This window comes from Penicillium verrucosum (assembly GCF_028828655.1).
Source record: "Penicillium verrucosum strain IBT 35672 chromosome Unknown utg000001l_segment0_segment0, whole genome shotgun sequence".
In the NCBI taxonomy this organism is placed as follows: domain Eukaryota; kingdom Fungi; phylum Ascomycota; class Eurotiomycetes; order Eurotiales; family Aspergillaceae; genus Penicillium; species Penicillium verrucosum.
Window position 1 is genome coordinate 992,318 of NW_026643210.1, and position 16,054 is coordinate 1,008,371.

Below are 16,054 nucleotides of genomic sequence, written 5' to 3' on the forward strand. Positions count from 1 at the left end.
AAAATGTTCCGCGTCGAACTCGTCTCAGACACCTCAACAGCCACACCAGGCTGGTCCTACGCCCCAACCCGAGGCTTCGACCCAACCCAAGCAATGGCCCCAACCCTAGGCCGCAAACGCGGCATCCGGGACGCAGGCAAGGGCGGCGACATCACCTCACGACAAGCGAACGCCATCGCGCGACACATCGCAGAGCTCGACCGCGAGAACCAACGCGACGTCGCCATCCCAGCACCGGTGAAACAAGCACGCGAAGCCGGCGCCCGCGGCACACGAGCAAAAACCACCTCGAACGTGCGCCGCATCCTCCAATCCCAAAAGACCTTCCGGAACCACCTCGACGACGAAGAAGCAGCAATAGCATCCGGCAGCGGCGGTGTGGCAGGAATGCAGGGCGCGGGAGGCGCAAGCATCGTCGCGGCAAAGGGGGAAAGACTGCTACTGCTGCTGTTGCTGCTGTACGGCGCAGCGCGACACCGGCTAGTACGGCAGGCGTTAAGCGGTCGGCGACTGTGTCGGGAACTATTACTGGGACGACGTCGACGCCTGCGAGGGAGACTGTGGATGCGGAAATGGAGGGGGATGAGGAGCCGGCGCGAAAACCGAAACTTATTAAGTCGGAATATGATAATGATCCGCTGCTACGGTCGTATGCGCCGCCTGTGCCTTCTGATCGGCTTATGCAGAGGTTGTTGGCCGAACCGCCGCTTTCTTATAATGCGTCGCGGGCGAAGCCGCTGGCGGCGGGGAGGCCCGGACGGCATTTTTGTTGTATGTGTGGGTATTGGGGGAAGATTCGGTGTAAGAGTTGTCATTTAAGGACTTGTAGCTTGGATTGTTATAAGGTTCATGAGGATTCGAGGTGTGGTGCTTTCTTTTAGGGGTTGGTGTCCTTGTGTGTGTGTATTATTGAGATGGAGCTTGACCTGGCCTTGTTCTACTGATGACTTTATGAATTGATACCAACAAAATGTACAATACTATAAATATTAATGTGACTTCTAAAACAAAAATGTATATTCATCTCGATATAGCCTCTTGGCGAAATCAATTTTCTAAAGTATGCTAACAAAAAAGGTTGTATAGAAAAGGCTCAACATTTCAGGTTGATGCCCGCGCGGAGTTCGTCTTCGCGAACTTCAAACATAACCTGCACGCCGACGAAAAGTACGACGCAGCAGGAAACCATGTACGCCAGGCCAGAGTATGAGCCCGTGAGGCTGGCAAGTAGATCCTTTAATCCATCTAGACCCAACGCAAAGCCGACCAAGTTTGCGATTATCATCATAAGGACGTTCCCAACAGAGCCAATGCCACAGATGACACGGTACGCAGTGGGATGAGAGCGCCAACGGTGGGCCGGGAAGATCATTCCGCCCAAAACTTCAGGTAGAACGAAGAGAGTAACGAGCCAACCCCACATGAGCAGGCGGAGATTGATATCGTGCCATAAGGCGACGAAGGTGAAGACCAGCAGGAAATTGCGGATTTGTAGGAACGTACCCATGAACTTGGACTGAGGAGGTGAAGCTGGTTTGGGTGCTCCTGGTGCCCGCCGTCCGCCGCCACCACCACCGCCCAGTGGGATGTAGATGTAACGGACGATCCAGCGGTTGTAGGAGCGGTGCCAACCACGCCAAAAGGCCAAGGCGGAGTAGTTGTTAGACATGCAGCGGACCATGTTCTCTGGTGGATCAATTCCATCTAGGAGGGCCCAGAGACGGAAGAATCGCCAGGGGATAAGGAGCTTCAGCCAGATTATGTGCAGGTTGAAGAAGGCGAGCATACTCAGTTGCCCCGGAGTGAAGACGGACCAGTTTGGGTCAGCTTTGGAGATTGCTACTGCATAAATATAGTGGAGGATAAGCTCCATGCAGAGCAAAGTGAGACCAGCGCGGACGGCGTACATTATGATACGAGATCTAGTGAGGGACGCCGCTGTGTATCGCTGTTGAGATACGTAGTCGTTGAATGTCAAGATCGGACCAGCCAAATACAATGGTGAGTAGAGGATATAGGCGATGTAGTTGCGGAATGTGAAAGCCTTTGGTTCTGCGGGAATCTTAACTCGGTCACGATCAGAGAGGGTCGCAGGGTCTAGTTGCTTCTTCTTATAGAATTCGGTAAGTTTGATTGTCATATGGGGATTGGTGGCTCATCCACCATTTTCGGGAAGAACTTACTTCAATTGGGCTTGCCGCAGGGTAGTCTACACTCCAGTGATGATCCATGTTGAAACTGATGAGGCGCAACACCGTGACCTTGAAAAGGACCTCCCATCGCGGCATCAGTCCCCCGAGGTCATCTAGAGTCTGACCCCATTGGACTAGCACGGTGGCGCCATCTTCTGAGGTTCCAGACCCTGAAGTGAACACCTTCGCTATCCCTTCAAGGGAGTAACCACCGCTTAATTCGTTGGCAAACAAGATGCCGAGGTTGAAGATCCATGTGGCGGTAGGGACGTAGGCATGAGGAACATCCTTGCCGATTCGGAAGTTGATATACAGGATTAACAACACTTTGAAAGCGGATACTCCATGAAGTCCTATTATGAAGACCAATCCGAACCAAAAGTCGAAGCGCATTCGCTGTTCAAGTTGCGCCTCCCCCGCACCAATCACGGAATGGCTCGATTGTTTTGTTTCGACATTCGAGCGGTTTATGTACGACTGGTAAATGCGACGAGCCAAAGGATGGGCGATTAAGAGTAGTAGAAGGGCAGGGATATTGTCGCGAAAGCTTTCATATTGCGCATCGGAGTTGTCCTGTGTTGGAGCAATAATGTCAGTCGGAACTGGCCTCATGGATGTGGGTAGCTAAATGTCGAGTGTTTCACACTTACCACTTTACGGCCAGGAATCCAACCAGGTGATAGAAGGTGAGAGTATGTGGAGTAGGTAGGGTGGCTTTCTGTGACGTTGATCCCCAGTCAGAATTTCAAGTCCCAGCATTTTTCTTTCCCTGACCTGCTGCACTTACCCTTTGAGACGTCGATGACAGTCTTAAACATCAATGGGACAAGGATAATAAAGAACAAGTAATAAACAAAGAATTCTGGTGTGCGCCAAAGTGAAGGTGACGCGCCCTGGGTGGTTGCATTACGGGTGTCTTTGGAGGACGGTCGTGTATTGGTGTGGGCAGGGGTTGCGGAGGAGGTAAAACGAGTGTCAAGGGTGTCTAGCGAGTAGACCCGCCGAAGCCAGGCGAAAATAGAGGGCATTTTATATCGATAGCATGTCCGGCGCAGGTTTGGGGAGAAGTTGAAGTCGGAAGGTTTGAGATTCCAGAGTGTTTACGGTGTTTATCTCAGGTCTCAGGGGCGGAGGGACCGCGTGGCCTCACCTGTATCCTCTCTCGACACGAAACTAATAGTTTACAGTCTAAAATCAAAACGAAATAGATTTCTATCTTATATATCAAAATACTAATTGAGGAATTGTCTACTTCGTACCCTTGTAAGGTTGTAGATCCTTATGCGGACCCAATCAGCAACAGCCAATATCACATCGAGTATAACACAGATCCAGTTTCCAATCCGAAGTACTCCATACTCCATTCTTGCAGAATCGATATAAATGACATTTGGAGGGTTGGCCCTTGGAGGTAAAAGCAATATATGTAACTTTGTGGGGGCCAATCACCGGGGAACAGGGTGTATGTGTACAATGTCAATGTTGTAGCTTACACGAAATCGAGTGCTACTTATAGATTTGAAATATATATATAACTTTATATATAGAGTAAATAGTATATATCCAACTCATAACCTTGGCTATCTAAAAGAGCAGGATTGTATAAATATCAACCGTCAACTATATGTTGGGGCCACCCACAATGCTCTCCAGGGACATCAACCTTGTACACTTCAACTCTACATCCTCCAACTTGTCAACCAAACACCTTTCTTCATTCAGAATGTCAAACATACGAGTATGTCCTTTACCATATCTCTCATTCTGTTCTATTGCTATGCACATCGCCAGGCTGCCAGCCCGCAGCACACCGAGAGCCACAAGTTTCCCTTACTAATATTCTATCGATTCTATCTACTTCAGGTTGCTTTCAAAGTCCACGGCACCGTTCAAGGTGGGTCGACCTCATGACTTGTCCATAGTCTTCAAATACCGTCATTCACTCTGTTCCTAACATGAACTCCTAGGTGTCGGCTTCCGGTAGGAAATATCCCCCTCCCAAAAGATGACATCATAGTCTATCGGTTAATCTGTGACCATCGCGCACTACAGAGACTTCACCCAAAAATGTGCTAAGCTTGATGGACTCAAGGGCTGGGTCAGGAACACTACTTGCGGAAGGGTAAGTGATGTTTATCATGTCCCCAGGCGTAGCGCTTACTGGATCTTATCAGGTCGAAGGCGAGGCACAAGGCAGCGAGGAAAAAATGAAGAAATTCCTCCAGCGCATCGATAAAGGTCCGTCTATGGCGCATGTAGTGAAGCTGGAGAAGAGGGACCTCGACGTGCGTGATGACGAGGAGGGATTTACTGTGATGCGAACAGCAGAGTCCATGTTCAAACCGGGGAACTAGGAGTTGACTTTCTTTTCGCGTTATTACAATCAATCAGAACACGGGTCGAGCTATATCCAGAGCGGTTCTTCTACTTCATCATGCTGAGAAAGCTCCTTCCTTAATGATTACCTAGCTACATGCATAGAGAGAAACGTATAACTAGTGAAATACCTGAGACATTTCTTGTTAGTTATTAATACGTTAGTACTAGTTAGTTAACTAACTAGTTACGTACTGGTAGAGTGCTCGGAGGCTTGGACCATGACCGAATAGGGTTATAACAGCCGCAGCCTACAATAAGAGCATACATTCTAATATCTTTACAGAACTCCTTAGGTCACTATCCCTCTTTTACTGGCGGAGTGGGTGTTCAACTTTATTAGTTGACCTAATCGATCAGTGTATTTACCACCGTACGGCAATACCTGGCATACTAACTCCGTTCAAGATGAATTCCGAAATAGTGAATTGATTCCATCCAGAAGCTTAGAGGACACAGCCCCGTTCCTCGAAGAGCAGGATCGAGAAGCATTTTTATCTTTTGTTCGACAAATGCTTACCTGGCTTCCGGAGAAAAGAAAGACAGCCCGCGAACTAATGGACCATCCGTTTCTCAAACTTGGGGGTTGATCAACAGCCCAGATTGGGAAGTGAAGACTAGCCCGGGTCTACGTTTCAACCAAAACGCGCTAGCGTGAATTTCTATACGACGAGGGTTTGCTACAGTGTTCAATGAGCCCTTCTTTACCCAGTTGAACTTTATCTGTTTGTAAGGATAGCATTAAGATTAGAGCAATGCAAGAGTGAAGAGTAATGGTCTACCTCTGTACAACAGACGTCTTTTAAAAGGGGTCTTAATACTAGGCAAAAACTGTCCTTGTACTCAAATCCTCACTGGTAGAGAGATATAGTTATGGATATCTTTGTCTTTCTTAAAGGAGAGTATGGGCATGCACAGTATAGGCAGACGACAGACGATTGATTTAAAAGCAAGGGAAAAAAAAAATAATAGCAGTAGAAAACGGCTGGTAAATGTTGACTTGCAGACAAGCACACCTGACGAGCTCTTTATATATGCATCAATCTATTATTATAGATCTGTTCATGCCGAGAATATACCACTTGAGGGACGCAATTACTATGCATGTGTTTTGGTCGGCAGGAAACGGATAGTGAATTGCCCCCTTTTCACAGGCTACCAACTGGTTCACCGGTGAGATAGAAGAATATTTTCAAGATCCCGAAACCCGAAAAAATGACCTCAAATCAACTCCGGGCTTTGACGTCGAATATTTCTCGAATATTTCTCGGGATCCATCACAAACGGCGACTGCGTTTCAGGGCTGATTGCGGGCTGAGTCATCGGGTTCCCGGTCCCTCCCGAAGTCACCTGCCAGAGCAAAACCTGACCGTTTGAGGAGGCAAGAGTAATATTCGTGATATGCGAGGTATGAATATGTTGCAAGGATAATGGGAAGCCTGATATACTCGCTTCTTGTTCAGACATTGCAGCCTTAATCTGATCTTGAGGGATGAGTGATATATTGAGAGGTTGATGGAAAGGGGAGCATCCAGTGCCTGGGCAATGAAGTATACGGAATGTCATTATCTTCAACTCCCAACGGTTTATCCTACACATTTCCGTGGTTTTTTTCTTCGGGCTTTTTTTTTGGAAAAAATGCCCCTGGTTCTATTCGTTTTCCAGAGATTGCGTAGCTTAAGTATTTAAAGATTTAAAGGATTGGGGTTGTCGCCTTCATCTCTCTCAATCACAAACAAAATATCATCTTATACTTCTTCTGTATATTCTTAACCTTTCTACCTCATCACCTTTCTTACCTTTCTCGCCTTCTTCGCCTTTAATCGTGACCCACCTCAAACTCGCTCCGGGTTACATCATGAATACTCTATCAGTGAGGGCTCCCTTGAGGGCTGCTTCATCAAAGGCACAGTACTTGCACCTTTATGTACGAACCTACTCGGGCCTTGCAGCAACAACTTTGAACCCTGCATGTGGGGCCAACAAGCGCACATCAACATTCAGCCTCACATCCAAGCGCCCTATTTCGTCAACACCCCAGAATCAGATCACAGATTATTTCCCACCAACAAAGACTCCAAATGTCAAGGAAGTGCAAACAGCATGGGTCCATCCAGTGTAAGTACATCCAGAGTCCCTCGATCTAAGCCAGACACTAAATCTATGTCAGGTACACCGAGTCGCAAATGCAAAATATTCGCATCGCCCACAGACAAGCTTCAAATTGGTCCGACTGGGTTGCACTAGGAACTGTGCGCATCTTCCGATGGGGTATGGACACAGCAACGGGATACAAACATCCCAAGCCTGGTCAGGAACTACCGGACATGTTCAAAATGACCGAGCACAAATGGATGAACCGGTTCATTTTCTTGGAAAGTGTGGCCGGTGTTCCCGGAATGGTGGGCGGCATGCTGCGACATCTCCATAGTCTTCGCAAGATGAAGAGAGACAATGGATGGTACGTCAATCACCCAAGCCAGGATCCAAAATCCTAACATATTACCTCAATGCTAACCCACTTCCTTCTAGGATTGAAACCCTGCTCGAAGAAGCATTTAACGAACGCATGCACCTGCTTACATTCCTTAAACTGGCCGAACCAGGCTGGTTCATGCGCTTGATGGTTATCGGCGCCCAGGGTTTCTTCTTCAACGGATTCTTCCTGGCATACCTGATCTCCCCACGCATCTGCCACAGATTTGTGGGATACCTTGAGGAGGAGGCTGTTATTACCTACACCCGTGCTATTGAGGAACTCGAGGCCGGCAAGCTCCCGGAGTGGGATGAGCTCGATGCGCCCGAGATTGCGATCAAGTACTGGCAGATGCCCGAGGGACAGCGCAAGATGAAGGACCTCCTGATGTTCGTCCGTGCCGACGAAGCCAAGCACCGCGAGGTTAATCACACCCTCGCCAACCTCAAGCAGACTTTCGACCCCAACCCCTACCAGATTGAGTACACCGATCCGAGTATGAGCCACCCGACGAAGGGAATTGATAACTTGAAGCCAGAGGGTTGGGATCGCGAGGAGATCTTTATCGCTGAATCGGGACAGGGGAAGCCTTGAGGCATTCACAAAGATTTTTAACAGGCGTTTGAAAAATGGGGATTAGCAAGGTCATAATTGGATAGCATCTCTTCTCTTTTTTTTTTTTTTTTTTTTTGCAATGTTGAAGTTCAGGGTTTTATATTATTTTATATGTATGTTGCCTCCATGTATCTTCCTTCCAACCTTCCAAAGAAGGTTCGAAAGTTCCATGGTTGTCTTGCAGCCATGAAGTCGTCAAACCATGGAACGTGGGGCACAAGCTAAACCCAACCAGGCAATTCAGGAACGTGGACCCGATGTTCGAGGCCTTGGAAGTATACAGAGCATTGGTGTATAACTTCATAACTTCGAATGAACAATCGCCAAAAGAAATAGGGGCCTCACTGGCCTTATTGGATTATTTTTGGTGGAAAGAAAACACTCATGTCTTTCAACTCCCATGTGGACAGTTGACCCGCTTCCCCTTTTAGTGCCGGTTAGTCGAAGCCCCCCTTTTGACCCAAAAACAGTTTCTCGCCTGTCGATCCTGCAGGTTTCATTAAACCTCTCTGTCCTTTCAGTATTCCATTTATATAAAAGCCGTTGCTCGTCTGTGGATCGCCTAGACCTCACCATTAACGTCACATCACCCCCGTAGAATATCCCTCACTGAGAACGTGGTAGTGATTGATCTTCACGCGACGCAGATCCACAAAATTTGGTCCAGTGAAACAGCCTACGTTGAACATTTCAAATTCACACAAGATGGACGCGCCCCGACGGTCCATGGAATTTAAGGCGACAGCGCCTCTCCGAGCCTCCTCGCCATCGCCATCTATCCCAGCAACACCAGCTATCTCCTCATATTCCTCCCCAGATCGCACATTTTCCTCCGAGTCCTCGCGCTCCACCTCCTCCGCCACATCCGCAGATGCCAGATCGTCCGTGTCAACATCATCTCGCCGCCATGGATATACCCGTGCATTGGGTGCGGAGTTCTCAGACTCAGCCCGCCACCGTGACAGCGTCATGAGTCTTGGTAGTATCGCCCATTTACAATACTATTTTGCCCGGACGGGTCTACTGGACGGGAAGAGCGGGAGGGGCCGCGAGTGGGAAAAGGACAAGAAGAACAAGAATAACGTGCCACGAGTCCTGATCACCCCTAATCAACGACACATGGATGACGACCTGGTCACGAGCCCGTCAGATATGGCAGACCCGGCGGAGGGTGAATTTGAGGACGAGGACCCTGAGGTGATGCTACCGCCTACAGTCAGCACATACAGCATCAAAACACATCACATCCCCCCTCCGCCAGACCTGATTTTCTTGCGCCGGCAGCTTACGCTCGCGCTGGATAAAGCAGAGACTAATATCGAGGCAATTGAAAATGGCGCGGAGCCTCCTCCCCGCCCAATCCTCCGATCGAGTCTTTCTCCTGGTGATATCCCCGAGACAAACGAGGATGATCAATCTGGACAGGTTCCGACTCCGATGAATAAGGAAGAGGCGCAGGGCATGTGCATCCTGGACGATGTTACAAATGCGATCCGCGCAGCCAAAATCTACTATACCACCCACGAGAACCCAGAGCGCTTAGCATCGATAAAGAGCGAACGGGAGATCCGCAAGGAACTCTTTGACGTGCTGGAAGTTTTAAAGCGGTGGGCTGCACGGCATTTTGCCAGCGGTCTGCGCGAGGAGGAACGTGGACGGATTCAGGGGTGGTTCGCGGCTGTGCGCACCATGTTAGTCCACGAGAAAACGCTAGAAGACCTTGAAGCCCAAGAGCGGCAGAACTGGGATTGGGCGGCTGGTGATTGGAGAGGTCGTGAGCGCTCACGCGAGGAGTCCTTCCTGCGCAGCTTGTTGCCTGGCGGTGACTCCCTGCCGACTTGGACACCGGTTGAGGAGGCTCATGTTGACTCCCTTCCCACGGCGTTTCTTGATAGGTTCCGGGATGGCCGTGCCCTGGTTCAGTTACACAACCTTGCCATTAAGAAGTCGAAACGTCAATTCGGTGAGATCACGGCTTACCACCTTGACATTGCCAAGCCGTACCGGCAGACTGAGAATCTTCAGTTCTGGGTAAAAGCTGCACAACTCCGGTGGGAGCTCCGGTTAGATGTTGATGTTATGGGTGTTGTACAGAATAGTGGCATTATCGCTTGGAAGCAGTTCGATACTGCACTGCTGGCTTGGTGCAAAACTGTTCGTGAAGAGCTGGTGCGCGATTGGCAGGCGGCTAACCCTGGACGGCCCCCGAGTGCTGGGTTGATTTGAGGGCGATTGTTTGAAGTATTAAAGTGTTGGAAGTTCATGTTTGCATCTCGTTTTTTTTTTTCTCCTGTTTCTCTCTTTGATATCCTTCTGGGCACTTGATACGATACCCCTGAATTGTCGCCGACTGTTCTGCCCACCTCTGCATATTTTTGATTTTGTTGATTACTGGTCTCTTTTGGAATTGTATTTATTGTACATCTCATTACTCATGTTTCATTCTATAGACGCGTACATGCATCATCCGATTGAAGCTTTGAACATTCCTCCCCTGATGTCTTGCTATTGTGCTCAGTCCATGTTAGGACATGTGGTTGCTGATCCAAATATACAGATAACGAACTAACTCCCTAGGGGCTTAATTTCTAATTAATGCATGCATACACTCGATGCTTTGACCCAACAATCCTCGTGCACAGGATGTACAGTTATATGTGCAATATATGTACAACGTAGGGTTAGGAGTTGGGTTGATATTGATACTAGTAGAAACAGCGAATGCCCGTTCAATGTTCAACTGAAACCATTGGAATAAAGAAAATAAAGACGATAAAAATAAAATAAAAATAAAATAAAACAAAAAGTGAAATGATCTCATCTGATCCCTTCGAATTACATACCAAAGGAGTAAGTACATCAGGCCCCGTAGTTAATAGTACGGGGCTGGAGGTACCCCGTTCTGCAGAATAAACGGCCCATACTGGCCACTTCATCCCTCTTTTGATTTCGTTGCTGCCCGATATCTCCCTCAAGTTCACGATTGCATTTAGAACATCTATTGATTTTTGTCATGTAGCAGCATTTCCCTCCGACCATTTGAACAGCCAACAAAAAAGAGACAACCTTTAACCGTGAGAAAGGGAGTCCCTGTTTCCCCGATACCGAACGCCGAACAAGACGAAACATTCCTTGTATCCCTGTCTTAACCACATCCTTTGGTCCTTTTGCTCTTTCAATCCCCCTAGGGTCTGTCTCCATGCATGCCACATCCGACAGTCCAACTCTTGCGACCGACCTCGCGCCGCATCCTCCCAATACATCTACAACACCTACATCGCCGCCGTCGCTCACCCCCGCGCTCTCCGTATCTCCAAATGACTCCGGCACCTCCACCCTCCTCGGTCTAAAGTCCAAATCATCCCTGTGGAGCTTAGGGAGCAGCAACAACGAAGAAGAACTCGCCCCTCCTGAGCCGACCAGCGCCGGCCGAACATCCATCCTCCGCCGACTTTCTCCCGCCCTCGCGGCTCGTGTCAAGCTGCTGGACGGCAGTAATAAGTCCGCGGCGCAGAACCGGAACGCCAATGCAGTCGGTCGGATCCCGGAAGAGCACCTGAAGGAGCTTGATAATCTTCACCAAGACCTATCGATCAAGGTAAAAAGGAAAGGCCTGGCGTGGAATCGTACAAATATATCACCCGGACAAACGCAGGAGTTCAAGCGGAGCGCGTCGAACCAGCTCGAGCTACCCCACCACAATATCCTCCAGGAAATTGCAGACGCGCAAAGAGAGGACCCGGAGTCATCGGAAGCAGTTGTGGACGGTTCTGAACGGTCCACTCCGGCCACCGTTGTTGTTCCGGAGACTGTCCAGCCCGTGGAAAACATCAGCCCACCTACGCCCATGTCTGTCGCAGAGCCGGTTCTCGCGCAGCCGCGCGCAGTCCCCATCCCGAGCCCCCAAACTCCCAACGATGTTCAAGATGACCGGACTGACTTCGAAAAATATGTCGACGATACCGCACGAAGGGAGGAACGTTCCGCTGAAGAGCAGTCCGCTCCGAAACCACCCCCCAAAGACTCGCCTCCCGCCGACGCCGTGCACTCGCGCTCGTCATCCAACTCCACCCAATCATATTTCAACCCAATGGGTCTGCAGCGCGCAGACTCGATATACTCTTTCTCTCGAGCATCCTTTAGCAACCAGCTCTCGCAGCTTACTTCCATCCCTCTCCCACAACCAGCCTCGCTCGAGGCAAGCATCGAAAACATTTCCACAGCTTTGTCTGCGGTCCGGGCATTAAACGGCGCCGCAGAGCAAATTCAGATTTGGATCAAGAAGGCCTCAGATGTGCTGAGTGGCTTGGATTCTGAAGATGACGTGGAATGGGCTGCAGCTGGTGGACGGGAGGGGCTAGACGAAGTCGATAAGGCAATTACGCGGTTCGAGTCCCTCGTGAATGTGTACGTTAGGGCTATTGAGAATGTCCAACTTCGAGACGACATTGCCAATGTGGACGTGGAGAACCTGAAGACAATCGTGAGCCAGATGGAGAGTATTCTGCAAAACTGGACCCAGATCAAGAAAAAGCTGAAGGGCGTAAAAGAACAAGTTGAACTGGCAATGGAGTGGGAAGAGCTTTGGTCGAACGTTTTGGGTGATGTTGGTGTGGAAGTTGATAACTTGAGCGGGCTGATATTTGAGATGGAAGAGAAGCGACATCAGGCGTTGATGGATACAAGCGATACCAGTGGCGGCCTTGACATCAATGAGCTGGAGACGATTGTGGAAGAGTCCCCCATTAAGAGCCGCGGACATTCGCAGAATCGTCTGAGTATTGGACCTCTCTTGGCCTCGGCGTCTGACACCCCCGTTATTAAAACACCGCAGGACGATACTAGTCACTCTAATCTCATGGCGATCTTTGCACGTATGCAGCCGTTGAAGGCATCGTTGGAGTTTTTGCCCATGCGACTATCAATGTTCCAGGGACGTGCGGAAACCATTTTCCCGAGTGCATGCGAGGAGATTGAGGACCGGCGAAATCGCTTGGAGAAGAGCTATAAAGTTCTTGAGACCGACGCTGAAGCTCTGCTGAAGGAGTTGGCAGAAGACAAGTGGATCTTGGTTTTCCGCAATGCTGGGGCTCAAGCACAAAAGATGTTTCAATCGGTTGAACGCAGCATTGGAAAGCTACAAGAAGGGCTGGAAAGCGGCATGCAGATGCACAACCCGTCAACGCTGACCAAGCTCATTGAAAACTATGAAGCCAAGAAAATGCATTATGTTCCTGCTATTGAGCGTGTGGTTTCCATCATTCAAAAGGGTGTCAACGACCGATTGACTGTCAATGGCGAGATTCTGCGCCTGCTATCCGACATGACATCCCGAACGGATGCTCTCAAGGCTAGCACTAAGGTAATGGATACGTCTCTCGAAGACGTACACATTACCAAGGGCCACCAGCTACGAGACTCAATCTCCAGCATCCTCACCATGGACAGTCCAGCCACAGGCAGTGCCATCGAGACCCCAGGAAGCTCTCCTGCGTCGTCAGTCATCATGACCGGTAACGGATACAAGCGTGCCTCAACGCCCATGGGCGGATCAAGCCGTCGCGAAAGTTCAGTCGGGAGTGCCGCAGCCCGCTCGACGATACCCCCAAACCGTCGTTATTCCAGCTTGCCGCAGCCCACGGCAACTTACACCGGCCGAAAGTCCTCAATCCCGCAACCGACGGGCTTGATCTCTCCTACTCCATCCTACAGATCCTCAAACTACTTCACCCCTACCCCGGCCGCTCGCTCTCGTACACCCGCGGCGCCATCTACAATTCCCAATCGCCCACGCTGGAACGGCAGTACGAACGTGAACGACACAGCTATTAGTTACAACTCGACACTGCGGAAGTCATCCGCACCACTCGCCCGCACACCCCGACCATCCTCAACACTCCCATTCACCAACACTTTCCGACGAGAGACGTCTGCATCCCCGATTCCCGGCGGTCTTCGATCGACCAGTCGCGTCTCGAGCCGCCTTGGTTCTCGGAGTCCCAATCAGAACGTGTCGTCTCCCACACCAGCGCGATCCTCGCTGCTCGATCCACCGCCGTACAGCCGGCTCTATCGACAATCAGGGATGCCAAACACACCTCGCACTCGCCAAAGTTTCGCGGGTCCGCCCACAGCTTTCAGTCGAAGTGTGTCCGGAACTACAGGTGGGATGGAGAGCCCAACCAAATCATCACGACCGGGTACATCGCTAGGCCATGCCAGCAACAGGCGAACCAGTCTGCTCCCGCTTCCGAAGCGCATGGAGAAAGAACAGACAACCCCCAAACCGGTGGATACGCGTCCACGATGGCGCTAATGGCAACTGAGTTGTATATTTCGCGCTGTTCATTAGCTACGCCTGTGTCACCTATAGTCCTCATCATCTTCTCTCCCACTTACTCATTCTATCCTCTATCTTCCTTGCCCTCCGAATTCTATCTACCCTTCTACGACCTTGTTCTATCTATGTTCTATCTATTTATTTTCTTTTTACTTGTGCATTTACACCCCTTCGCCCTCGTTTGGATCTCGATTTCCAAATCGGTGTTCAGTCGGTGTGAAGCGGAGCCATAATCTTGACAAGTCAGGTTTTGCGTGATATCCCTATTCGTTTGCATGGTATGGTCTGAGCGTTGGGGTCGTCTATTTCCCTGTTATTTTCTCTTTTCAAGTCTCATTGATTATCACTCCACTTCTCTTCCCTGTGAATATTATTCCTTGTAGTTTTATCTAGTTGTGTCTTTGGTCCTGGAAATGACATTACTCTTTTCTCATACAGCTTATTGTCAAGGCATAGATCGTACTCTGCAGGATGTTCATCATTCATAACAACGTGGTCTATGTACTCGAAACGGCAACTCTTTATATGCGAAACATGTATGAACATCTCAAACTAAAAAAGAAACAGAAACCGAAACTTTCCATTTAATTTCCCAGCTCACGTCCGAAAATCAGTGCATCCACCAACTCCTCGCTGTTCGCCAACCGCGCAGCCTTGGGAACCCGGCCAATAACACTAAATCCTAGCCTCTCCCAGATACGGATAGAGACCGGGTTATTGGCGAAGACCAAGTTGAAGACTGAGTATGTGTATCCCTACCAAAAGAGTTAGTCACGCCTATACTATGTTCGATTGGGTAACAGCTGCGAAGTGCAAGGCTCAAATCCGGGGGTGGTGATGGTAGAGACATACCAATCTCGGGGCAAATTCCAAGTAAGCTTCGCCCATAGCCTGTCCAACACCCTTTCCGCGTGCGGCAGTGGTAGTGAGAAAGCCTGCATTGCAGATATGGGAGCAGCGGCCTATTGGAGTTAGTATATCTATTCCTTATTCCTTATTCCTATAGAGGTTGATGTTGATGTAAATAATGTAAAACCACATACCAGGATAGTTAGGCTTGGTATAAAAAGTTCCCAAACAAACACTCTCCCAATCCCTTCCCTCCCTTAAACCCTCGCCTTCATCGTCCAAAATCGCAAGGGCTGCAAACGTCCCGAACCAATAATTAGCGAATTGATCCAGGGACATCGGCTGCTCCATCGGGTATGTCCCGCCGCGGAGGATCTCCGCGCTGAACTCCTCGTGCAGGAATTTGATTAGGTCTTTGGGGACTGATTGCGGTCCTTCTGTGATGGGGTAGAGTGTCATTGGTGCGGAGGAGAACTTGGGGAGAGTAATTTTCCTCGCTGTTAGGGTCGGCGCTGCATCTGTGTGTGCTTTTGGTGGGGGATTGCGGGTTGTTGGGTCTTCTAGGATGGAGGGCATGGTGAATGAGTGAGGTTTTTTTTTGGGAATATGGGTGAAGTGTGGTAGAATCTCAATTGGACAATTGAAAGTGGTTGAAAGGGGATTTGGCGATTGATATACCCTTTTCTTTCTATCTCCATATCGGAGCCGATTTTGCATGAGTCAGCTTGTCATTGGTAGGGCGTTCTCCACTGAAGGAGTACATGGTTTGTCTTGTCGTTGATCGTTTCTCTGCTATGTGCTAGAACATGATAGATGGATATAGGGCTGGAATTACTTTTTGTGCATGGACGGTCACCTTGTCAATGTTCACGAACATGCGAAATATCCCCAGGTGTCTCTCGGAATGGTTCCGCGACAATATAAGGTACCAAAATGTATTCATAGAGACTATACTCCATAATATATATACTTAACTTAGGTGCAGACCTGAATTATCAAACCTGTTAAATCAACTGAAAGCCTCGTCTCTTCTATTCCTACACCTAGTATATACATATGGGATGGTGGGGGGAGATGCCTGCATCTCCCAGCATAACCATATCAGACACGCTTGACGGCCCTGAGATCAAGCACTCTGCACTCGAGGATCAGTTCGGACTGATGGGGCAGCCAAGACCTCTTTTTTCAAGTTCATGTCACCAACTC

At 49.3% G+C, this 16,054-nt stretch overlaps 7 protein-coding genes across 7 annotated transcripts; 5 read left to right on the forward strand and 2 right to left on the reverse strand.

Annotated features, from left to right (window-relative positions):
* Positions 1–3: 3 nt before the first annotated feature.
* N7516_000371 (putative HIT finger domain protein) lies at positions 4–881 on the forward strand (the record flags this gene model as incomplete). Its single annotated transcript, XM_057213093.1, is given in 2 exon segments — positions 4–376; positions 394–881. The coding sequence occupies 2 exon segments, from the start codon at positions 4–6 to the stop codon at positions 879–881; spliced, it is 861 nt and encodes a 286-aa protein (XP_057074976.1).
* A 212-nt stretch (positions 882–1,093) lies between these two features.
* On the reverse strand, positions 1,094–3,220 carry N7516_000372 (putative glycerol:H+ symporter (Gup1); the record flags this gene model as incomplete). The annotated part of the gene is made up of 4 exons (XM_057213094.1): positions 1,094–2,110; positions 2,184–2,765; positions 2,843–2,910; positions 2,980–3,220. 4 exons carry the CDS (start codon positions 3,218–3,220, stop codon positions 1,094–1,096), a joined length of 1,908 nt encoding a protein of 635 aa, XP_057074977.1.
* Positions 3,221–3,915: 695 nt separating this feature from the next.
* N7516_000373 (acylphosphatase) lies at positions 3,916–4,546 on the forward strand (the record flags this gene model as incomplete). Its single annotated transcript, XM_057213095.1, has 5 exons — positions 3,916–3,930; positions 3,984–4,086; positions 4,160–4,172; positions 4,245–4,314; positions 4,367–4,546. The coding sequence occupies 5 exons, from the start codon at positions 3,916–3,918 to the stop codon at positions 4,544–4,546; spliced, it is 381 nt and encodes a 126-aa protein (XP_057074978.1).
* Positions 4,547–6,426: 1,880 nt separating this feature from the next.
* N7516_000374 (alternative oxidase) lies at positions 6,427–7,638 on the forward strand (the record flags this gene model as incomplete). Its single annotated transcript, XM_057213096.1, has 3 exons — positions 6,427–6,686; positions 6,739–7,029; positions 7,101–7,638. 3 exons carry the CDS (start codon positions 6,427–6,429, stop codon positions 7,636–7,638), a joined length of 1,089 nt encoding a protein of 362 aa, XP_057074979.1.
* A 726-nt stretch (positions 7,639–8,364) lies between these two features.
* On the forward strand, positions 8,365–9,885 carry N7516_000375 (uncharacterized protein; the record flags this gene model as incomplete). Its single annotated transcript, XM_057213097.1, has 1 exon — positions 8,365–9,885. The coding sequence occupies one exon, from the start codon at positions 8,365–8,367 to the stop codon at positions 9,883–9,885; it is 1,521 nt and encodes a 506-aa protein (XP_057074980.1).
* A 973-nt stretch (positions 9,886–10,858) lies between these two features.
* N7516_000376 (KAR9 family protein) lies at positions 10,859–13,975 on the forward strand (the record flags this gene model as incomplete). The annotated part of the gene is made up of 1 exon (XM_057213098.1): positions 10,859–13,975. The coding sequence occupies one exon, from the start codon at positions 10,859–10,861 to the stop codon at positions 13,973–13,975; it is 3,117 nt and encodes a 1,038-aa protein (XP_057074981.1).
* Positions 13,976–14,583: 608 nt separating this feature from the next.
* N7516_000377 (GNAT family N-acetyltransferase) lies at positions 14,584–15,565 on the reverse strand (the record flags this gene model as incomplete). The annotated part of the gene is made up of 3 exons (XM_057213099.1): positions 14,584–14,754; positions 14,852–14,961; positions 15,043–15,565. 3 exons carry the CDS (start codon positions 15,563–15,565, stop codon positions 14,584–14,586), a joined length of 804 nt encoding a protein of 267 aa, XP_057074982.1.
* Between the last annotated feature and the right edge of the window lie 489 nt (positions 15,566–16,054).